Source organism: Uloborus diversus, chromosome 3 (assembly GCF_026930045.1).
Source record: "Uloborus diversus isolate 005 chromosome 3, Udiv.v.3.1, whole genome shotgun sequence".
In the NCBI taxonomy this organism is placed as follows: Eukaryota; Metazoa; Arthropoda; class Arachnida; order Araneae; family Uloboridae; genus Uloborus; species Uloborus diversus.
In genome coordinates this window covers 33062396-33088124 of record NC_072733.1, presented here as the reverse complement: position 1 = coordinate 33088124, position 25729 = coordinate 33062396, and the positions used below count along the sequence as shown (strand labels likewise).

General features: G+C 33.3%; 1 protein-coding gene across 1 annotated transcript in view; it reads left to right on the top strand.

Moving 5' to 3' along the window:
• LOC129218063 (fibroblast growth factor receptor-like 1) overlaps positions 1–16841 on the top strand; it is a 246260-nt gene extending 229419 nt beyond the window's left edge. The window contains exons 7-9 of the mRNA XM_054852251.1: positions 5042–5279; positions 10110–10120; positions 16261–16841. Of these exons, the coding sequence (XP_054708226.1) occupies positions 5042–5279; positions 10110–10120; positions 16261–16620 (609 nt within the window). The 3' untranslated portion in view covers positions 16621–16841. The remainder of the gene's footprint in view (positions 1–5041; positions 5280–10109; positions 10121–16260) is intronic.
• The last annotated feature ends 8888 nt before the right edge of the window (positions 16842–25729 follow it).

Here is a 25729-nt window from a genome sequence, read left to right as displayed (position 1 = left end):
GAATAAAATAAGATAAGTGTAACTTATCTAAAAAAAGACGCACGTCAGCTACGTTTAATTTTCTTATATTGACGTCAAATTTCTATTTTTGTAGGTAAAAATTACGGTTAGACAGTAATATTAATGTGTTGTAACGATTTGAAATTTGTCCAGATTTAAGCTCTATTTCAAATTTTTAAAACCTAGTCCAGGCTGTAAATGTTGTACATGATATACACACTGATGCAGGTAGAGAAAGCACGTATTTAAGTTTGTTGCTTTAGACAGAGTGTTATTCCTTAGAGAAAATCAAAATTTTAATTTATAGAGACACAGTCGTCGTGAGAGGTGGGAATGGGTCCACTGACTATATTACAATTATTATTTTAAGATACGCAAAACATTAAAAATGGAAGTAGGTGGACGAGCACGTATCGAAGGAACTACCGTAAAACGGTACAACTTTGCCAAAGGGAGCAACAATGGGCCACTGTTGCCATAACGATGATTTTTCTCTCTAGTGGCCTATTTATCGAATTTACGAGCTCCGAAAAAAATCACCAGGTAGTGTAACCATTTAGGTAGTTAAAGACGCTTCATCAGAGATTGCCATTGTTTTTGTATGCGTCAGAGAATTTAGTCACTCTTAGTGCGTGAATAGACTCACTCATGGAAGAGCCAAAAGTATCCTTTGGGAAGACCACTAAAACTGTTTTCCAACATCTGGTAAATTCAGAATTGCTTTACTAATTTGTCAGTTATGAATTAAGCCGCTTGTTGACTTAAATTGTTTCGTAGTTTTCACAAGTTCTCAAGGTTTATCGAAAATGGGAATGTTGGGGTACAACAATTTGCCACCTATTTTTCACGGTTTTTAGTGGCTTGGAGCTTCATTTTATTCTCTGTAGGGATCTTTCGTCATATTTTGTGTTACTTATTGTAAATAATGTCAAGAAAAGAAAGAAGAAGGCTTGGGGGTCGCCCTATCGCCCGTACTCATGAGCCCGTACTAGGAGTTTTTGAAGAAGGTGCTGACTGAAAGCCGGACCAAATACAAACTGAGATAATTTTTAAAAATTATTTTTTTTATGAGATTTGGAATAAGAAATGTGATTTCACATTTTAGTTTTCAAAAATATTTTTTTTGATCTCGTTTAAAATTTGTCAGACCTACGTATTTTCTGAGACCTATGTATGTATAAGTACCTAGCTATTAGTTGGTGAAATTTTTCTAGTTTTCAAATGGTTCTATGCCAAAGCCTAGGTAGATAATAAAGAACGTTACTTACGCTTACCATGTTGAACTATATTAATCACTCAAAATGACAAATGATGATTAAGTTTTAAAAAATTGAAAAAAAAATGTAAATGATGGTATAAAAAAATTCTTTATACAGTTTCAAGCAGAAGACAACATGTAGTCGCAGACAACAATAGGCCAGATCAAGTTTTCACTATGTTTTCTAGGTTAAAATGAGGTGGCCCATAGTTATACCCAGTAGGGTTACAACTATGGGCTAAGGGGGGAAAATTCCCCTTTCTCTTCTTTCCAACTTAGATTTCTTTTTTAAACATTTCTTTCCAAAGACGAGATGTATAGCTACCATTGCTAAAGTATTCAAATTTCTAAATCAAAGATACACATGGAATTTTCATTGAAAACATCGAAAATTGGCCCATAGTTGGACCATTTTACGGCATTTAAAAACGGTCAAATAAACTGTTATAGAGAAAGAAGTAGGCGTGCGCCTTTTGGTCACTATCCGTGTTAGTTTTTTTTTTTTTTTTTAATTATTTGCAGGCCATGAAATTAAAAAAAGGCTTGTTTGTACTTAAACTGTATAATATACAAATCTTTTGTTTACAGAAGCTTGTTGCATATTTTATTCTCCTTATCCACAGCTTAAAAAAGCAAACGAAATGTATTTCCACGTAGTCTAAAAATTTAAAAGTAAAATTATTCAAATTTTTTAATCCATAAATTTAACTCAAAACTTACTCCTAAATAGTGTTCATTAGTCCCCCTCCTAGCAGCAAGAAGAATTACATTTGTGAGTGAACCCAACTTTGAGCAAGCAACATAAAGTTATCTATATTGGAAATACATACATCTCAAATACATTTAAAGTATTTAATCGACTGCCCTTATGACTTGTGTTAATCATGATAGTTAACGGAAGTCTCATTGGAGATAAAAATTTAAAGATATATCCATTGTGGGTTACATATGAGATATAAAGCGTTTCACCTTATCTTATACTGTTAAGAGAGTTCAAGCTATTGCTGTGATAATTTTCCATTGATCTCTTACAGCACATCTTCAATGACGGTTGAAATGCTTAGTTGGTAGCTACAAACTTCCAATATTTTTCGATTGTTTACAATAACAGTTATCGAACTGAGCTTTTCAATTGGGAATGCAGCTTTGTTCAACTTGTGGCGCAATATTTCATCATGCCTTTTTCAGTAGTAATCTTTGTATGTCAAAAGTTGCATTATACCCGCTAACAGGTTTAAAATTATTGCTAGTCGACGAAGATGCTTCATCAGGTTTACTATTGCCCGAGTGTTAAGGTAATATAAAATTTAAAATGAAGAAATTACTATTTCTTTGCATTTTTTTAAACTTAAAACTCCAACCCTCCCAAATTGTATGAATTCCGCCGAAAACAATTTCCGTGTGGTTTTGTGGGTCAAAAGGTGCACAGCCTTTTATTTTAGACACATCGGCAGTCCTAGTATTGTAGTTCATGTGCATGAAAGAAACGTCATAAATTTCCCCCCTCCCCCTTGAAAGACAAATTCTAGTAAAGCTACTATGCAGAAAAATGATTATTTTGCAATTCATTTGCAAAATTAGTATTTTTTACCCCTGTTCTTTGGTAGCCTGGAGCGATCTAACTTAGTTGAACCGCATTAGGTAAAGACCTGACGTAAATCATGGATTAGTATAAAGAACATAAGCATATTGGTTTAAGGATCATCAACCATTAAATTGTAGAAGATTGTACATGGATAATGAACGAATTATTGATGCCAACTAACTTTGGTATTTTCTGTGCTGTTCATGTGGAAAATATTTATCTATAAATTCGCTCTACCATTACTTCTATGGAATTACCAAAAGAAATCATGCAAAAGAAGTAGAATCATCGGAGGCCGCAATGCATCTCTGCTGTGCAGGATGCAAGTTAAAAAAAAAACTGAACAGCAGCAATCCTTTTTCGTTCGCCTTTCTTGCCAACTAGCTCTACGCTAGTCGCGAATCGGTATTAGCGGCCAATTTTAGGAATACCTTTAGTACTGATTGCATTTAAAATATCCCCTGGTGGTTATAAGTTGTTAATCATTTTCATTTGCTTGGAACCAAGGTTCACAAATTTAACGATTACAGTTAATCTTTGAAGAAACTTAATTTGGGGCAGTTTTTTACAGGCTTTTTGTTCAGGCCGAATTCATAACTATATGAAAATTCATTCGAGTAGAAAAGATCAATTTTATGGTTAAAAACATAAACCTCTTTGGATCTTTTTTAAATTCAAAAAACCAGCCTATATGAATTCCTGAGCATCAATTTACCTCTGTGCCAAATTTGGAAGAAATCAGACTAAAACTGGAGATTTGTATAAGGAACATACATACACACAAACATACATCCATTTTATTTATATAGATAAAAAATACAAATAATTTATAAAATATTTTTTTCATGTTATCGAGATACCAGAATCTTAATATTAGACATTTAAACCAAAAAAAAAAAGTTTTAAAAAAGCCTACTTTTTTTTTTATTCTACCACAATTTCCTCCTCCAAAAATTAAGAAGCAGCTGAAATGTTTTATTGGTATATGTTCATAGTAGAGCCGTTTTTCTGATTGTCCAAAGGACAATAAGACTGAAAAAAAAAGAGTCAGTATAATAACATTCAAAGAGCTAGAAGAGTTTGATTAATTCAGCAATTATGTTATACCGATAACCAGAGTCCGACGAAAAATTGTAAGATGTTAGGAGCCAAAAGAGCATTTTAGGTGCCAGACACAGAATTTACATGAAAATTCAGTTTAACAAGCCTTCTGGATGAGTCTTGTTCTGAGTCACCAACGAATATTTTTTAGTCACCAGGGTGACCTGGCGCACGGAATTTACTGCAACTCAGTCCATAATCAACAGAAAGAATTTTGCAGCGACTAGAAATAGCAGAATATATTTTAATTCTCAAAACACAATTCGCGGTAATCCATGTGGCAGTGTAATTGTCTGAATCGAAACTACGCACCCACAGTTTTTTTTTTTTTTTTTTTTACTTTACTTAACTAAGCGTTTCAAGAACTTTCGTGTCTCAAGTCCATTTTCAGCGACCTCGTGAAAGTGAATTACGTAGTGAATGTCCTGCAAAAAATTGTATCCTTACAAAAATAACTATTCTATTCAAGGTTAAAGCTGTCTGTTACAACAAAATATACATTAGGTGGTTCAAAAATACATGTAAAAAAAGTTTCTCCTAGGTAACGGAACACTCCTCAATATTTTTAGACTTGTGGATAATAATATACTGGAAGAATTTTAGCTTCTTATTTCAACTGAGAGTGCTCAACCCCCTCCCCCAAACTTCATAAGTATGGGGAGGGGGGTAAAAAACACATTGAGCTAAACAAACTAAGCTACATATTATAATATACACTAGTAGTATGTATATACATTGCAAAAAAATAATTATTTACAAAAAAACAGCTGGGAAAATTAATGTTTCTAAATTTGTGGCATTTTCTATGCTACGGCTAATGTTAAATTAAGGGGTCACTGAGCACCCTCTTAAAATTTGAGTACGAAGCTAAAACTTTTACAGCATAATACTATTACTAGTAAGTCTAAAAAAATGTGGGGTGTCCTGGACTCCAGTTGAAAAAAAGTTTTTTTGAACCACCCAATTATACATATGAGAATTTAAAGTACAATCCAAATAAATAAGAGCATGAACGCCTAGAACTATTCTTCTGATACTACTGACACATGATGTTTTCAACTTGCATTTATGTCCTTCTTTAATTTTTTTTTTTTCAGTGGTTGAAACATGTGTCTGGAGGAGTAACACCATACAAGGGTTCGACGCCGCTCAAACTCTTGGGAGAATTCTTCCACGTCTTGAAATCAACAGAATTTATTGAAAGAATGGATGGAACTTATCTGAGTAAACTAGTCTTCAAATCCCTTGTCGAAGGAGATCAAGGAAAATATATATGCTTAGCAGCTAATGCTATGGGATTCACCTCCCGAAGTGCCTTCCTAACAATCCTACCAAGTACGTATATAACTCAATTTTTAACTCATATCAGAACAGTAGAATGCTTGCACAGTTATTCTAACCTAATTTGGATCGAGACTTGTTGTTGTTGTTGCCATGCCATAGTTAATAATCACTATGAAGATATGAAGGGTACACTGTTAAAACTACAGGATGCATTCGGCACCTTTCAGGGGAGAAACGCTTGTTCACCAGCGGCACCCAATACGGAACCGAAATCGCACCTCTAAATAGGGTGAAAAACAGGCACCTTTTAAAAAATAGACAGCCAGAGTGAAAAAAAGGAACCTTAGGTGAGAGAAATCACACCCTTACCACAGATCCTCCTCCTCCCTCCCCCGTATTGTGTGCGTTTTTGAATACAGTTGTGTGTTTTTATTATTATTATTATTATTATTATTATTATTATTATTATTATATTATTTATGATATTCTACGTTTTGGACATTTTTCACATTGAACTCGGTACTGGAAATGATTAAAACATGTAATTACAGCATTTGATCATATTTCAGAGTTTTCAACATAGTTTAAGAAGTGCTCATTGCTTTAATTCATCTGATCGTGCTCTAACTCAGTGTTTCTCAACATCTTTTGACCCACGGGCTCGGTAAAAGCAAATGAAAAACTTTACGGACCAGTGAAATCTTTATCATTTTATTAAAAATTCATAATATTAATAATATTAATAACTCTGGGACCGTTAAAAACATGTGAAAAAATTCAGAGTTCTGATGAGTTTTTTTATTTACAAAAAGTAATGTTAAAAATTAATAAAACAATAAATATCTACCCCTTTACTTGGTATCAAAGATCTGTCACAAATACGTTATAATTTAAAGGCGAGTAATTATTTAAATAATGTGAGAAATTATACATTTACTAAAACATGACGCATTCCGAAAATGAAGCATAGCTGTACATATGGACTGTTTACATAAAGAGCCAAAAATATTCAGGGATATTACAGTTACGGAAAAACACAAAATCGTTTCATAAACGTCAATCAAGAGTAACAAAATGAAATGCATATGAAGTTTTTCGACAGTAAAAAAAAACCAAAAGAAATTTCTAACGCTATCGAGACATTAACCGCTAACAGGAAATGATTCTAACACTTGAATGAAAGAGCAAAAAAAAAGAGCTAGACTGGGAGAGATTTTTTTTTCGCTAGCTTTCTGTTATAATCTACGTAGCACAAGAATCATTTTTATTAAGATTCTCACTTGTTGATTATTGATATCTTATAGCTTTTTTTTTTTTGGTGATTAATAAAAGCTGCTTATCGAGTACTCAAGAAAATAATGACAGATATTTTTAGTAGCGTTTTGAATGATGGAAATTTCACGATTGTCACGGTTAACGGAAACTAAAAGACAGTATCGGTAACTGAAAAGCAATAAATGCACTTTTAAACACTTAACTATGTTTGAAAGCCCTAAAAGCTACAAACTGATCAAAAGCTGTACTTACTTGTTATTTCGGATAATTAATCCTAGAAAAGTTGTGTTTTAATCCAATAGTGTACTTCATTCAATGTGAAAGACACATAAACGCAATCATCATTTGTCCGCCATATTGAGGTGGTTGAATGTATGTTTCGGCTCCTCTGCTCTATTTCCTGGCTTGTATTGCACCTTCAGGCACCATGCTTTCACCTTAGAGGGAATATATTCACTCGTCTGGAACCCCTGGTTCTAACAGTGTATTACCAAAGAATCAACATATAAGACAACACAAGAAAGATTTATGGCACAAAGAGAGTAAATAACACCCAGGGTTCGGGTGGGAATCGAACCAACGCCCTTCGGCATTTGAAACGAAGCTTTTATCTCAAAACCGAGGAGGCCTTGCTTGGATTAACAATACTGGAAAAGGAAATTTTAGAAAGATGACTAAACGCGACTTGCATTATGAAAAAAAAAACCATTTGTAAATTTAAAACATACGTTTTTTAAAAATATTTTTAAAATTATTTTTTCTAAATTGAAAACTTTCAGCTAAAATAAATCGTTTTTTTTTTTTTTTTTTTTTTTTTTTTTTTTTTTTGTGTGAAAGTGTAAACAACGCAGTATATATAACTAACAGTTAAGTATAGTCAAATGTTGCCTCTTTCATTAATTTCTTGACATCCGCCCATCACTTAAAAAAACATCATCTACAGTTTTAAATATAGCTCTGATAGGAATCGATTTACATTAAAACTCACCTAAACAAAAGTTTACTAAAATCAGTAAAATAATATTTTCAGTTGAAATGAAATAGGTGGAATGAAATATTTATTTCACTTCATTGTCCTGCCTCTTCTCTTCATTTTTATTTTTGTGTGCAATCTCTACATAAATGAAAATATAAGTAAAACAGGAAGGAGACAAAGAAAACCTGCACCCAATTCTCGATCTTTCCTCCTTACATTTTCTTCATCGAGGTATTGGAAAACGAGCCGGAAAAAGAAAAAAAGTACCAATTTTTCTTGAGCTTAGGCTTTTTTTTTTTTTTTTTTGTACTAATAAAGCAACGTGCGTTTTGTTTGTCATTCATATACTTATTTCTCGCAAGGTTTATTTCTCAAACCTATTTATACGGAATTTTAGTAAATTAAATGGAATATTTTCTTTTGAAGAAAAATAAAATTTCATTCTTGACAAACATCAACACAAATTTTGCAGTAAGTTACCGCCCTAAGTTAATGCTAAGGCAGAAATACATAAAATACACCGCCAGCTCAGTTATTCCATCCAAGGACTACAGTTTTGTGCTTTTTAGCCCTATCAGCCCGGAATAGGACGCAACTGAGCTGGAGGCGGAAAACATCTAAAAGGAGCCAAGAGAGCCAAACAAACTGGTAGCTAATGTAGAACTAGCACGCCAGTTTTACCTTCAAACTTTGAGTTGAACCGCACCATTGCTGCGGTCACTCGTCTGGTGTTCTAATTCTACATTAGCTACCAGTTTGTTTGGCTCTCTTGGCTCCTTTAAGAGGTTTTTCGCTTCCGGCTCAGTTGCTTCCTATTCCGGGCTGATGAGTGCTAAAAAGCATGAAACTACAGTCCTCGGATAGAATAATTGAGCTCGCGGTGTATTTTATATGTATTAGGGCAATTCCACGAAAAGTGGTCCTGACACACAAAATTTTTTTTACTTCCTTTTACAAAAAAGGAAATATTGTATTCGCGAAAAATTTTTACTCAAAAATCGGCCTTAATTTCTATTTTTCTCATCCTGAATGAATGTTGAGTTTTTTTCGACCCGACCACACGTGGATATATGCCTGGGAACCTACAGACACCCGAAATATCCATTTTGACGACCCCCGAGTTAATTACAGCGAATTTTCTCGCGACGTCCGTATGTACGTATGTATGTGCGTATGTGTGTATGTGTGTATGTATCTCGCATAACTCAAAAACGGTATGTCCTAGAAAGTTGAAATTTGGTACGTAGACTCTTAGTGGGGCCTAGTTGTGCTCCTTACCTTTTGGTTGCATTCGGATGTTCCTAAGGGAGTCTTTTGCCCCTTTTTGGGGGGAAATCATTGTTAATTTCGATGTAAACTCAAATGGTGTTATAATTTGTCGGACACTTGGCGATATGTCGCCAACATGGCGACAAATTTGGTGATTTTTCTTTTTTAATTTTAAATTTGGTTTCAATTTGGCCACTGTTGGTGATACTTAGAAAGTAAACAATTGAATCACATTAAAACTGCCAATAATGGGGAAATAACTTTAAATTGGTGTAAAAGAAAGTCATGTGAAGCACACATCAGCTCGTTTTCACATAATATAGAAACAAATCTTATTTTTTGACAAAGAAATATCTGTTCTTTTCTATTCCAGCATCAATTTTTTGTTTAAAATATTTTTATATTGGATTTTAGCCTCATTTGATAACATTTAGTCGAAGTAAAAAAAAAAGCATTGTTAGTGAAATAAATGCTAGATCCATTTTTTTAACTTAATAATTATTTTTTAAACTATCAAATATCATGAACACAGATGCTTTACTATAATTATAAATCAAATGTTTTTAATAAATACTTTTGATAAGTTTTTAACCCCCCAAAATATGCAGGTCACTTTTTGTTGGTTACACACGTAACGCAAAAAGAACAAAAATTTTTCTCTAAGGTCAAATTGGGGGACTAGAAGAAAAATATCTCATATCATAAATTAATTTGATAGATAATACCTGTAACCAGCCTTTCATCGCAAACATTCGGCAGAAAATTTTTTAAGAGGCTTTTTGAAAGATGTCACACACGTAACGCTCTTGAATGGTTTTCATTTCGAGTTGGGTTTTCGCATACTTTGCATAACTCAACTAAAAATATTGTGTGCTGGCACTGAATCCAAGACTCAATGAGTGTTAAAAAATAATGATATTGATAAAATATCATAAATAATTTTTTTAAAAAATTAAGAATTGTTGTTTTCATACCTAAAAAGCAATTTAAACTAAGTGTTAGCAATATGCATACTTTAAGATCAAAAGTAAAATGTTCTAAGTACCTTAAATTGCATTTGTATTTTTTGATAATTTTTGATTTTTGAGAAAAAGTGAGTAAATTGTACAGACGATTTAAAACATTCCAAATCTTTTAAACCACATTACTAAAGGTTAGAAGTTCGTGATAGTCTATAAGCTTGACATTTACTATTTGATTCGTATACAAATAAAAATTAATTTCATCTTCATTCTTTATTTTGTGAAATTATCTTTTCAATTTAAGTATTTACTAGCTGCGTTACCCGGCTTTGCACGGTCTACCTCGAAAATAATATTGCTGTCAAATGGCGCATTTTCAACACTCAGGCTTAAATAAAGGACAAAATAGCGTTAGGTTTCCCGTAAATGTGTGGAAAAGAGCAATTTTATGCCTCAAAATTTAACTTTAGACGTCTTTGACTTTTTTTTAATAAATACGTTTTTGAAATAACCCTATTGCTTCGCATCACTAGCGTATCCAGAATTAATCTTTTCTTGAGAAGGGGGGGGGGATAAATAACAACAAAGAATATAGAAAAGGAGAAGAAGTTCCACTTCGAGACCAGTTCTGAAGCTCCGCAGAGAAAAAAAATACTAACGGAAACGTGATTTGACCCCAAAGCCGACATTTAGGAACAAATAACATGGATTCGTCGCCAACGGTGAACTGGCTTGGCGGAGGGTTGTCATTTCCTCGCGGGAGTCGGGGAGACACGACCCCTCTGGAGATTCTAAAGCCTTTTGTATCTGAAGTTTTGAGTTCCAGATGTTCAATCTTTCTTCTCTTTTAACTAATGTACTCATTTGCTACTGTTGAAAAACCGCAACTGATTCTGCGATTTTTCTCTTTCAGTGGGCCTGGAAGAAGTGTCATCGCGCCATTCGACCCCTGAGCTAAGCGATGGGGGAAATTTGTTTCTTCACTCTTTAGCCGCGTTTATAACGCACTTTTCGACCCGGTAAATCTCCGCTCTGGTTCCACAAAAAAACGATTGAAAAATTCCCCGTTTCCATGTAAAAAGAGGTTCTCCCATTGTACCAGAGAAAGCGGTTTTTACCCAGCATCCTTGGCGGCTTAGTAGACGAACTTGTTTCGCGTAATGCACTCGGGGTAAAAACACCGCTTTCACTCCAGAAGCTAGCAGGAGTAGAAAAATTCCACATAAACTCCGCAAATAACCGGTGAAAAGCAGGTTTTTTCCGGGGTCGAAAGTGTCCATGGAAATGGCCCTATGCATCTACTAATCAGAATAAATTCTCCCTAAAGTTCCCCTTTTACTGATCATTGAGGGAAGAAACATTATTATTTATTTCCACTTTTGCTGATTTATATCATTGAGGTTGTTAAAACAAAATAACCTTTTTGGTCTGCTACGGGAGTAGTTCTAGGGGATTCTTCTTCTTCTTTTTTTTTTATTTAAAGAAATGGTTTAAAAGAAGAAATAAATTTAAAAGTAGTTAATATTTTGTTTGCTTAATTTTACCCCTTTGACAGGAACACCAAGTGTCCCGCATCTACTTTACAGCACTTGCAATAATGGGAACACAGGGGAAGAAAAAAAAATGTTGTATGTTTGGTACCCTGAGTTTGAGGACGGATTTTAGATATGTTTGGGGCTCTGAATCAAAATATGAAATTAGTTTTTCTCTAGCAGCTCTACTTTTAAGATAATTTCAGCTGTTTTACCCAAATTATGCAGTTTTAACTCCATTTTATGCATTTCTAAATCAAAGTATAGGCTTCTGAAACAAGGACTGCTTCCAGCATATTTGCTCTGCTATAGTCAGTTTGCAGTCTAGCTATATTCAGAAAAATTCACCACATGGAGTAAATATCTAGCAAGTTTAGTAACAAGGCTTCAACGAATTACGGTCAACTTGTAAGTTCTTGCAATGCATATATTCACTTTGCGTGATGTGTGACGAATTGGATCTTTGTATGTAATATTTTCAGGGCAAGACTAATGTAGACCCTAAACAAACTTTTTTGGGGGTCCTCTACAGTCAAACCTTATAAACGAAAGCATTAATAAAGAATCAGGGGTGGTAGTTTCAGGAGTGTTGAGGTGTTAAATCACTTATTCAAAGCAATCCACACTTATACACATAAAAAACTGTAGATAAATTCAGGAGAGTACCTTAATTTTCTTAAATAGAAACTACAGCAATTTTAGTATTTTTTGGTGCTCTTAAAAATTAGGGATCCATTGCCAACAGGATAATTGGTCTGGTTGGTAATTGATCTCAGATTCTTTTGTATGATACACTATGAATAAAAATTCCATTATCTGTTTTTCATTTAATCTATGGATGTAACTTAAACCCATGTCACAAATACTTCAATGTTATGTTTTAGAAATTTGAGCTCCTGCGCAAAAATTGATGCCCCATAAGAAATGCTTTGGTGAAACAACAATGAATGGGATCGTTTCCAAAATTTTAAAAGTATTTTTTTCTGAAAGAGCATGCTTAAAAACACAGGATTTGACCATTTTTTAAATAATTTGTTTAAGTTTAATATTTTTTAAAAAAATGCTAAAATCTGCGCGCTTTCATTGTTTACATTTCTTGCCGATGACATCACAAATGATGAAATGCCATTCTGTGTTGCTATTCACAGAGCAAAATAATTTAATTCGCATCTTTACTCACGTGTATTGGCAAAGATATGGTTAATAGCAAGCGTAGAGCGCAATTTTAATTCGCTTCTTGATTATCATAACGTGGAAACGCGGTACAAATATGCGTCAAAGAGCATCATTTGTGACGTCATCAAGACGACGCCTTGTTTGAAAAATCGGACATGTTAAAAAATTAGTTAAAAAATAACTGTTGGGAAAATGAAAGAATTGTCTGGGTCCATGTTATTATTTTTTTCTTGCTTATTCTATCAATTTTAGTGACTAAAAGTACTACTTTTGACTGAAGGAAACAAACCCATTCGGTTATCAATCGCGTGAATAAAGGCTTAGCCGTTATTAAAATCTGCTTTAAAAAACGTCATATTTCGAATTTTATGAAAGATAGAAGTTCCAAACACATTTTATCAGACGCGGAAAAAAATTCTCTTTATTTTGGTATTAAATTTTAAAATTTTTAACTATGTTTTCACTGCAAAAATCACGAAAAACATTTTAGAGGTTTTAATTAATATCTTTGTTAATTAATGTCATCCAAAGACGCAACCTACCTAAAAACACTCTCGATCAACTCCTTTCGATTTTTTTTTCTAAGCTGTCCATCCGTTTTGGCGCTAGAGTGCGACAGGCAGATACACACACACACATAAACGTCAAACTTATAACCCCCTTCCTTTGTGTGTCAGGGGTTAATAATACAACATTAAAAAGCACAGTTGTGCAGGAACACTACAGACACGTGTTTCTACGTTACAAGGAACGCCTTAATCAATGCAAAAATTTGATCTTATGGATGAATAGATATCCGATCAATCGGTGCAAAACCCTTTGGAACGGCCGGAGTCGAATCTTTTGTCGGATAGTGTGTATCTCATTCATGAGATTCATATTCAACCATGAGCTCAAATTTTTGCATTGATAAAGGCGTTCCTTGTACGCCGAATTTCTTGTCTGCATTGTTCCTGCACATTTGTGCTTTTTAACGCTGTTTTTGTTTGCCTTTATTTTTAATCACAAAGGTATTATTTCCTTCATACTATAAAATTGGCAAAATAGCATTATAACACAGGGGTGCCCACCTAGGGAGGGTCATGGTTCAGACGACGCCATTAAAAATTTTAGGGGGTTGTTTTGAGGGGTATTTTTTTCTTTCTATAGGAGCTTTTTGGTTTTCGGGCAGGGTGTCTTGACGATATTTATGGGGTGGCGGTGCGACCTTAATCTCAATAGGGGGGGTGTATAACGGGAGCTCAGATTATAAGAAAATGCATATGCACTTGAATAATTGCAAATTGCCTATCTCTACTATATCAGTGACTAAATTGATTCACGTGCTTTAAGAATTACTGCGGAACTTAGAATTGGATAGGGAGAATGTTCATCCGTCTTAATTTTTCAGACTGGCCAAATTGATTTGAGAAGGTAATTCAATAAATGATGAATTTTTTTTTTTGAAGATCTTGTAACAATTGCTTTACAACTACATAAGGGGTATTTAGCACGTTTGGGAACAAATAACAGACGTGTTTAGCGTTTATCAAAAGTCTAGAACATTGTGACTGCAAAAATCCACAATGAAAAACACACGAACACAATGAAAAAGTATGCTTCGGCTTTTCCAGTAACTAAAATACAATATTTAGATTTCGGATGTTTAGTTCTGATGTAAATTAGTATGCTAATTAATTAATATGTTGAAGTTTGCTGATCGTTTATTTAGTACTTTTGATATAAAGTTATCTTACCAACCCACTAGTACTCTCATTTTGGAATTAAGAGAGGGGAGAGGGGATATGTAAAAAGTCAAAATGTCGCGTAAAAATTAATAAGTGAAGGGGGGGGGGTTCACAAGCGGTTTCTTTATAATATCTGATACCAGGGTCCACCGACTGATGACAGGCCCTGGTGTTAAACAAATTGTGATTTAAAAAAAGGACAAAAGAAAAAAAAAATTCGAAGTGAAAAACAGCACATGTTTTCTTTCTTTCTGCAAAATTAATTTATTTTAAGGATTCAAAATTTTTACTCGTTTCATACTTTTGCGCCATTCTAATTTCGCCCCATTTCTTTTAAATCACGTGTCGCTAACATATAACTTACGCTTGACGATTCTACAATGACTTTTTTTACTACCCTTTAGCAATGAACCATCGGACAAATGAGGCTTAATTACCTCCCTTTCAGCGCTTTCGCAGAGGGGAGAGAATAGAGAAAACATCTTTACCTCCGGATTCACATTGCAAATGCAGCGACATTAGCATTGGCAATTTAGTGCCTTTTCGATCATTCAAGCACGCTTTTTCCCAAACTTCCTATTCCTATTCAGAGTCACAACTGACTACAACTGTATTTATGTCGAGGACTGCATACTAAGTGCATTGCCTCCATTATTTTATATACCGATAGATGGCAGCACCAGTTAATGAGAATTTAGAACTAGTCCAGGAGCTAATAGCTACCTGGTGCTAGCACCCCCAGAGGTATCGTTTCACTTGGAGGACATTGAGACCACGAGCATATTTAACGTCGCCCAGTCCCCTTTAATGACGACGGTGGGTCTTCGACCATCGAGGTTCAAACTCAGGACCCTCCGGTCCCGAATCCGACACTCTACCGATCGGGCTACCACGGCCCCTTCCCAAACTTGTCTCGCCAACCTGTTCCTGGATGTCGGCTTTTTGGTCAAACTACTATTCCGTCAGGGGTCGAAACGTATGTTACATACGTTTCTACCGAAGTGGGACATAAACTACCGTATTGGGGAATTGGCAATCGCGTGTTGAAATAAGTCTGCTTCAGGACTTGACTCCAAAACCTCCCCCCCCCCGTCAATTCCCATGAAAAAGTTTATTTTAACTTTCAAACATTGGTCTGAAATTTTCATCGCAAATGTTCGTAATCGTACGTTATCAGACACAATGTTGAAATATTCATCTCAATCACACTACTGTAATTGCAGAATGCGGTGGATATTTCTCTATCATTGGGTGATATAGGTTTAAGGGAAATACAGGGGTTGGAGTTGCAAGATAACTTTAGTATCCTTCAACCTATTAACATGTTTACTTTCTTTTTTCATCATATATCCTCTCAGTTAAATTTAAGTTTTGCAAAAGTGGTAACACGAGATTTGTACCAATAAAGAATGAATCAATGAGGAAAAAGATATCCATCCTATTCTTATAACTAGAATGACAATTTCAATGGTCAGTTTGTTTCGTGCTTGAACTGCATTAATAAAAGAAAACCTAATAAAAAGTTTCTTATTACTGGAAAATTCTACTGAAATAGACGTACCAACTGTTGCACCAAACATGTCCAAATACATTAGATCCTTGTTTCATCCCATGAACGTTTTGAAGAGTATGGACTCTACTGCTGTATATTGCAATTCATTCTCGAAGATTTCGAGAAACGTTATTTAATTAATATTTTTTAGCTCAGTAACTGAAGTTTGTTAAAAATTTAATTGTTTTGTATTGAAGTGGGGTCTATGTTCTGTATATTTTGGCTCGAAGTTTATTACAAGTTTAATTATGTTACGTGGAATTGATGTTCGTATTCTGTTTTTTGATTCAGCAACGGAAGTTTCTTAAAAATTTAATTGTGTTCATGAATCGGTTTTCGTGTTCTACAGTTTTTGGCTCAGCAACGGAAGTTTCTTAAAAATTTAATCATTATATAGAAGTGGAATTCGTTTTCTTCATAAAGTTCATGCAATTAAACAATGATTTGACATATTTAGAGTAAGGTGCAAAGCAACAATTGACGAGTCTGTAAAAATTGAATTGCCCCATTGTCAAATAATATGTTTACTTTTACTTATTTTTTTCGTAGGAATAGTCCCAGAGGACGTCTTTATTGAAAATAAAATATCCATCCCATTCCCATTAGTGGTTGCTATGATCATCTGCGGTGCCATAATCTTTGCTGGTATTCTTGGGCTAATCCTGTATTGTCGAACACGAAAGCATTCATCCACAGCATCCAGAGATACTTCATTAGCAGCTACCAACACTACGAGTAGCTCATCCTCCAAGACTGGTTCTAGCAGCACCACTGAGCGGAAGCATTCATATGTTGGCTTGACCTATCAACCTCACTTGAGTGGCATGGGTATGAGGGAAGAGCCAGGATTGCCGTCCCAAACAAGAATCTATGCTTCTGGTCAACTGCACAGGACAGTGCCCTTGCATTCCATATTCCTGTAAATGATATCATGTATTCTTGTAAATGTTGATGTTTGTTGTTTAACTTTCCTGATTTGTAAAACGTCCTTTCGGGCAATTTGAAATCAAAACTGATTATAAATGCCAATGTATCATAAATGTCTCATACGTAACATCATCCCTCAGCGTTTTTAATGGTTGTACTCAAGAGATAAGAAAAGGACTTATATTGCTGCCATTTGTCATTGTAAGTGAACTTAGAAGAAACTAAAGTGAACTTTGAGTGATACATGCATTTTTATGTTATGTTTTACACTTGGATTACCAAGCGGTAAGTTTTGCAGCTATCCTTTGGGTGGAGCCTTTTCTTTCAGCTTTTCAACACTGGATTGAAAAAAAAACTTTATTGGGCCGTCAATGAATTACCATAGATTTGAGAAAATAAGTAAGTGTTGTCTTAAAGCGGAAAACAAAATTTCAAAACTTTATCCCTTGTTTTGTTTGATAATAATGTCGAAAAAGAACTTATTGTAAGCTTTCCTTAGTCCTTAATTCCTGAACTTTAGGAAAGATAAATATGTCACTATATTCATGTGTTTCTACGCCAGAATATAATTACAAAAATACTAAAGTGTAAGTCGATCTTGATTGAAATTGACAAAGTAATCCAATCATCAAAGCCATTAGTTTCGAAAACAAGAAGTTCATAAATATCTTATGAAAACGTTCATGAATTGAAAAATCATTATTTATGTGAAACTCTGCAATTCTTTTGAAAAGGGAAGGAAAGCAATTGTAAATGTCCAATAGTTATTCATATAAACTAAACCAGGCTCATAAATATTTTTAAAAAAAATTTTATCGCAATTTGCGTAAAAATAAGTTTTAAAAACTCAAACTTCTATGAAATATAAAATGCTGGTCATGAATATCAAGGATAAATTTGATAATTACATCAAAATTGGTAAAATTAAAACAGCCTTTTTAGTGCAAAAGTTGAGTTTATTTCACAGTTATAGATATTTTTTAACATTTTTTGCTTTTTTTTTTTTACATAAATTGACAAACAAATCAATCGCGCAAGTTTAAAACGTATACCACTCTTTAAGAAAAAGTAATTTTGTTTCTCAGTTTCAGATGGTCTATATTTTAACTCTTCATAAACGGTAATTTAGATCTCCGTATTGCTTTCTTGATTTTATCCTCTACTTTATTCATAACAAAGTAAAACTCAGTCTAAAGCTGTCAACATCAAAGAAACTTAAATGAAAATGTTTTGGGCTGTTTATATCGTTGCATGCAAGAAGAAGTCTTTAGGGGCAAATTTCAAAAATTGCTTTAGTTTGGCAGTCAGATTCATTTTTTATGTACTAAATATACAGGGGAAAAGGATGCACATGTGAGCACGGGGCACATATGAACATGGCATGTTTTACTAGGATAACGTCAAAAGAATAATCTGAAACATTCTCAAGTAATGGCAGTAACCAGTCGTACTTCTTTGCCAATTTTTTAGAGCAATGAGCTAGTTTATGTTTCTGTGACGACAATTTCTTTGTTTTAGCAGGTGTTGTATGTAATTTTATCACATTTTTCTTCACGCGAAAAAATACTTTAAACTAACCAGTAAGCTAAACCTAATTATTGCAAACCATTATATGAAAATACAAGTAAATTTATGACAATGTTATTTGGTGTACAAATAAGTTTTAAAGGATTTTCAAGAGATGGCGTCATTGGTATAAAATCAAAACGGACAATGCTGCAACCAACTTCATTTTATAACCTCATTGTTAGGCTTTCATTTTCAGTATGTGATATTTCGCTGAAGTGGTAACAACTGAGTTTTTGTGTGCTCTGAATATGTCAACTTTTGAGCCAACAAAACACAATTTGCGGGAAGTTTACTTTTCTACTTCCATTTGAAGAGAAGTGCGGTTGAAGGCCATCGAATGCTGCAAGATGCTTACGGGGGACATGCTTCATCGATTTCCACATGTGAGTTTTGGTGTAGGCGTTTTAGAAGTGGTGTTTTTGATTCCAATGACAAAGAGCACGATGGATTACCAAGAAAGTTTGAAGAGGCCGAATTCGAGGCTATTTTGGACGAAGACTGGTGTCAAACAACTTTACCGAATTCAATTGATGTGTTTGAGCCGAGCACTGCGGAGAAAACGGCCACAATATAAGGAAAGACACAACAAGGTAATTTCACAACATGATAACGCTCGGCCACATTGTGCACCGCAGAACAATACCTAGATACCCTGAAATGGATAATCCTACCCCACCCGCTACATATATCCTAGACATTGTCCCTTCCGACTATTATTTGTTTCCGTCGATGACGCATGCTCCTATGGATCAGCACTTCTGCTCCTTTGAAGAAGTCCAAAATTGGATTGATTTGTGGATTGCATCAAAAGACGCATCGTTTTTTCGAGGAGGCATCCGAAAATTGCCAGAAAGATGGGAAAAGGTAAGGGCCAACGATGAACAATACTTCGAAAACAAAACATGAAACCCTTTTTTCACAATAAAGTGTCAAACTTGAAAAAAACTCCTTTAAAACTTATTTGTACACCAAATAAAATCTTTAAATTATTTTTTTTTTTCAAAAATAGTTCTAAGGTAGATGACGGAGCACTTGTGAACACAACATATAGGGACACATCTGAACAGTTCCCATATCCTCTCCGTCAAAAAAAATTTTAGTGTAAAGTTATTATAAGTGTTAAAAAAAGGTTGTAAATATTTATAACTATTATTTTGCTATATTCAGTTGTAAATTTATAGTTAAATATTATTATATTTTTTAATTATTTATTCACAATTTTATTATTTTTTTAATTTTTTTGATAATAAATAGTTGGCCAAAAATTTAGTGCTTTATAATATTTACAAGGGAAAAAAGAAAAATATTTTCCTTTAACTAAAAACTAAAGTTTAAAATAATATTAAATCCATCATCATCTGAAGCTTAATATATTTTAATATATAAAAACTGTATAACAATACATTTTACAGAATAAAATATTCTTTATATTGTTTAGTCTTATATGTTTTTTTTTTTTTTTTTTTTTTTGTCGATCCAGTGATTAGAACATGCTTCGAAACTTTAAAATTTGACAGTGAGCAGAGTTATACAGTTCGGAAAAAATATTTTCTTATTGACAGTTTCTGTAAACTGACACAGGTTACTATACCATTACAGGGGATTATAGGTTACAAACCCTTCAATGTAATTGGTATATACGTATATGTTTCATATTAAAGAATCTTTCGTTGAAAAATAATGCTTATCCGGCAGTTTTCAATCGTGTTCATATGAGCCTCAGGCTTGTTCACATGTGTCCCACGATAGGGGCACTTGTGAAAAATTGAAGACATTTTTTAAATATTCCATTAAGAAAAGAAATAATTTTTAAAAAAATCTGAAAAAACTCTAGGGCACAAAGAAAAGATTATTCAATCATGGGGACATTTTTGCTCTGAGAAAATGATAATATTTTTTGAGAAGTTAACAAATAAAAAAAATGATCACATTTGCCCCCTCCTTTTCCCGTACGTAAAAGATCATTCGACTTGACTCAGGAGGAAAAAACTCTTTACTTAAAAACGTACTTTTAAAGTATAATTTTTTCTGAAAGTATTTCACAACTTTTACCGTAAAAAATTCTTGAAAAAACGTTCTGCATAAAATGTAGTTTTAATATTTATGCAAGATTAATTTAACATTAAGAAGTAAGTTACCGCCCACAACAATTTAGGGCTAAGGCAGAACTGCATGCAATACCCCGACAGCCCGGTAATCCCGTCCAGGGCGGTCATTCCAAGCTCATCAGCTTGCGAGATCGAGATTCTCGCTCACGTGATCGGTTGTGAAGTAGAAATGTCGCAAATTAGTATTCTAATCTACTCGAACCTAGGCGCAAGCTACGTTCGAATAGATTAAAAAAACGACTTTGCGACATTTTTACGTCACAACCGATCAAGTGAGCGAAAATATCGATCTCGCAAGCTGACGAGCTTGGAATGACCGCCCTGAGACTGCAGTATCGTCCATATTTTTGACTCATCAGTCAAATAACACCTGCCTTCAGTTTGGTTATTCCCCATTCCAGAATTTCAGAATGATGAGTCCATAACAAGGACGAAACTACAGTCTCTAGAAGGGATAAGCGGACTGTCGATGAACTGCATTAATTGAATATATTTACTAAAAGATCGATTATACTCATTCTTTTGTTAAGTCCATCGAAAAATTCCGATTCAATAATGTAGTTCATAACATCTTATTCAAATAGTACGTGACAATCGAAGGTCATATGGTAATTCATCAATCGCAATCATATCCCAAAGCACAAAAATAAATAATTTCAACAAATGAAAATCTTCGTCTTATTTTGATCTGTGAATATTTTTCATGTGAAATGTTGTGTATGTGAAGTTTCAAAATTGTTACATGAAAATATTAATGTAGTTACTGTTGGTTCTGTACAATCTTCCCAAAGTTTTACTGAATAAAATTCAAGCTCATTTTAGAATAAATGAGGCATGTTACGAAAGTTCCGTCATTTTTTTTTTCTAACTTTATTGAATTGAAATGTTTTATTAAATTGAATTCCTATCTTGATTTTTTTTACAGCTAACTCCTTAAACCACAGTATTTTCCCAGTTAACAGGTTTACACAAATAGCTTTGTTTGAATAAATCCAAGACCATTTGCAAATAACATAAAACACGCGATACAAAAATTCTGAAAACATTTTTTTGTGGGGATGGAGAGGGGGGTGCTCTTTCACCTTTAGGACACATTTTGAAGATTTTTGAATGCTGTGTTTTAGGGCAACTTCATTTTTTTCACTAGCATGAACTGTAAAATTCTTCAACTGATTTTGTGCTTCATAATGAAACTCCCAAAAGAGAAAAAAAATCTCCCAATTATCTAAGAAATAGTAAAGTAGTTGAACAAGAGTTTGAAGAACTAGTTTCCAAACATTAAGAAAATTCTGTCTTATCAAAGTAGAACAACAAAAAATTTTTTCAAATTGAAAAAAAATGTCAATAAGTCCGTTAACCTCAAGTATGTTCCAAACACATCTTTAAATGTCGAAGGAATCTGATACAGTCATTAAAAGCTTCTACCAGGCAAAAGACAGCAGATTATTAATTGTTTCTTTACATTTGAAAATATTAAAAAGCATTTAATAATCTAATACTAGACTGATCTCCTGTAAGGTCAGTAAATGCATGCTTGGAGACTCATTTAAAACTTATAAAGAAAATGTTAATGTGTCAGGCATCAATAAGTTTTTCCTTTTTCTTCAGTTTTTAATGTCCGAAGAATGCAGAAAATGGTTTTGAATTTGTAAAAAACTTTGATTTTCGAGTTTGGATGGACGTACCCGCTTTCAGAGGAACTGGACGTTTTCTGATCATTTTTGAAAACGTCTCTGTGTTCTTTCACTCAAAAATTGAGCGAAGGAAGGGATTTAATCTAAATTCGGTAATCGGTACACAAATGAATTCTAGTAACAGTAAGTGCTGATAACTGTTTGTCACCAATCGCTTAAAGGGGGCTCTATAATCGAACTTTTTTACGTGAAGCGTAACCGTTATACCTCATAACATAGAACACAAGTTTCAAACGAAAATTGTTACGGAGGTAGATCTCAATAGGAACAGTTGCTGATTTGTGTTTTGCGACCTCTTTAGGGAGTACCACAATAAAAATGTTTATCTCGCAAAGAACGGCTGCTGTTCCTTAATAAGTAATTCACGGGATCAAATAAAAATTTAATGACAGGTGAATATCAATGAGAACAATTGCTTACATCAGAATTTTTAGTCCCTTGAATAGCACCAAGACTTTCTGGGGCATATTTCTGAACTATTTAAAAATAAACATGCATAATCTTTCAGATCTTTTTTATCGTAGGCTCTCCACTAATCATCATGCATTTATTAGCCTTTGAATACTCTAGAATTCAATTTATAAATCTTTGATTTTCCATAAATGCCAGCTTTTTGCTAAATGGTGGGGCCTGGGGCTCAAGGGTTCTGAATCCCGTCAAAGCATGGGTGTTCTATTAGTATTGCACTGCTTCTTATCATGTCTTAGTCGTTCTGTAGCCACTTAAACCTGCAGGTCCCAAAAAGCGATCAAGAGGGGCACTTATATTTGATCAGCTGAACCTAAAAAGTGAAGTAGTAGTTCATCCCTGGACTAAAATACTCTATAAAGAACAGGAAAGAATGCCAGCTTATACTAAACTCCAGTCAAAATCTGAAAAATTTAGTTAATGTGAAGGTATTCATTCCCAAAGCTAAATTTGCATAATAGCTGACGGGAGCTGAGACTAACGTTTCTTCTCATTAAAATGTGAATTTGAGCATTCTAGACAAAATTTCTGAAATAGGTTTTGAGCACTATAGGGCTCCCTGGCACTTCTTTTGTTAGATATTGAACCCTGCATATACCCTTTCTACCTGACAAACGGTGAATGCAATGAGTGGTAACCTGAGTCAACTGTTTCGATTTCCCAGCTGGTTAAATTTGCCATTAGAAAGCATCATACCACTACTATACAGTGGTGGACAAAATTATAGACTCATTTTTTTTTTTTTTTTTTGTTTCAATTACAACATGACTCAGTTTAAATTATTTTCATTGAACTAAAGATGAATAGTTGAAGAAATAGTTCTAAAATTAGTACATCTTATCAATTAAATTAAAAAATTCATAAAATTAGAAAATTTTCAAATTTAATATTTTATTATTATGTGAAACCTGGACAAAAGTATAAACTCAGAGGTAAAAAATCCAGGATTACAAGAAAGTTTCGTTCGAAAATGTTAATTTAACGCCATAGAATGAATAAATGTTGCCATCAGTGATTGCTAAAAGTTTTGTTTTCGGAAATTTATGAGAAACATATAAATGCATCGCTGGACAAAATTATAAACTCATTTTTTTTTTCATTTTTTCAATCATAATTTAATTCAGTTAAAAAAAATTTGTTCCAGTAAAGATAAATAACTCTCTCAGCATGGTAAAGCAGGATTGGCATTTCTTAATGGAAGATAGAACGCTGAAGATTACCAATTAAATACTGGAACATCATCTCTTACCTTTTTCTCATCTGATTCCTGGAGGTAACTGGTTATTTTAGCAAGATAACGCGAGTGTACACACAGCGAAAAGTACAAAAGAATGGTTCAAGCGCTGGGGTATCAAAGTTATCAAATGGCCAGCTCGTAGTCCGGATCTTAAACCGATTGAAAATCTTTGGGGGATCACGGTTCGCAAAGTTTATCATGATCGGCACCAGTACCAAACCACAGAGAAATTAAAAAGGGCAATACTTTCAGCATGGAACCATATGCCACTGCAGTTGTTGGAAACTCTTGTGAACTCTATGCCCAGCCGCGAAGTAATTCAGAAAAATGGTGGTCCAACTTGCTTTTAAAAGTTAGTAGTTTACACTGATAGCTAGATTTAATGCAGTGTTAATTTTTAAAACATTTCAAATATTGATTTTTTTTTTCAATTTATCCATGTTAATAGCAAAATTACATTTTCCTAAATCTATGCTTTTGTTTTACTGAAGTAATTGCAAATGTAACTTAATTAAACTCAAAAAAAAAAATTAAATTTTGTCAGCTTATAATTGTGTTTATGTAGTATTGTAAGTTTGTAATTTTGTAATTCAGCATTGGTTCATTTTTGGATATTAAATGATTAAGTATTTGAATAAAATTCTACCAAACTTCAGAGTTTCTTACTTTTGAGTTTTTACTTTTTTCCAGGTTTCATGTATTATAAAAATATTGAAGTTGTGATTTTTTTAATTAAATTATTTATTTTATAAAGTTTATGAATTATACTGAATTTAAGACTATTTAGTCAGTTATTTATCTTTACTGGAACAAAAAGTTTTTTAACTAAGTTAAATTATGATTGAAAAAAAAGAAAAAAAAATGAGTTTATAATTTTGTCCAGCGGTGCATTTATATGTTTCTCATTAATTTCCGAAAACAAAACTTTTAGCAGTTACTGATGGAAATATTTATTCATTCTATGGCGGTAAATTAACAATTTGGAACGAAACTTTCTCGTAATCCTGGATTTTTTACCTCTGAGTTTATACTTTTGTCCAGGTTTCACATAATGATAAAATATTAAATTTGAAAATTTTCTAATTTTATGAATTTTTTAATTTAATTGATAAGATGTACTAATTTTAGAACTATTTCTTCAACTATTCATCTTTACTTCAATGAAAATAATTTAAACTGAGTCATGTTGTAATTGAAACAAAAGAAAAAAAAAATGAGTCTATAATTTTGTCCACCACTGTATTGTTCATATGATGTGAATAAGTGTGTTTACATTACATAAATATTTCATTATGTATGTTAAAACTAATCAAATTAAAATACCCGCATTATTAAAATAAATGCTGATAAAGGATATTTCTGTGTGTCGTAGGGTTTTCAATTCTTTACTGAAATCTAATGCTTCCGTGTATTTACATTAAACTCACAAGAATACGAAATACGAAGAAGCGTTCAATATGTTTAAAAAAAACTCTCTGAAGTAGTTTCAAAAATTAACGTTCGTCAATCTGGATTAGAAATTTAAACTCTTACTTTTATTTCCACCAGGTCCTTACTTTTTTTCGCTCAATGATTTCTTAAATTCAATTTTCAACTCCTGACTCGAGTACGGTGATTAACACGAACTTTTTATTTTAAGCAGTCTCATTAAAAAATGGTTATGGAAATCATTACCATCTCATAGTTCGTTAACGGGAGCGGTAGTCAAATGAAAAATATTTTATTTAGAAAATATGACTTATTTGCATTGAAATGCATTCGAATTCAGATGATCTATGTTTACCCGATGTTGCGTACTCAAAAAGAATAAATCTAAGCATTTACTCTTTGTTAACGTGTTTAAATTAGCTCGATTTAATGCCGCTCCCAATTATATTAGCCTATAGTCTGTGATAGATTTTTTCCCTCTTATTTATTTATCGTTTTTTAAATTTACAACTGCAAAAATTGACCCTTTAAAAAATTAACAGTGCAGCAAATTTTTATGTTTCCCATATTTTGTTTTGAACTAATACATCGAGACCCTGAT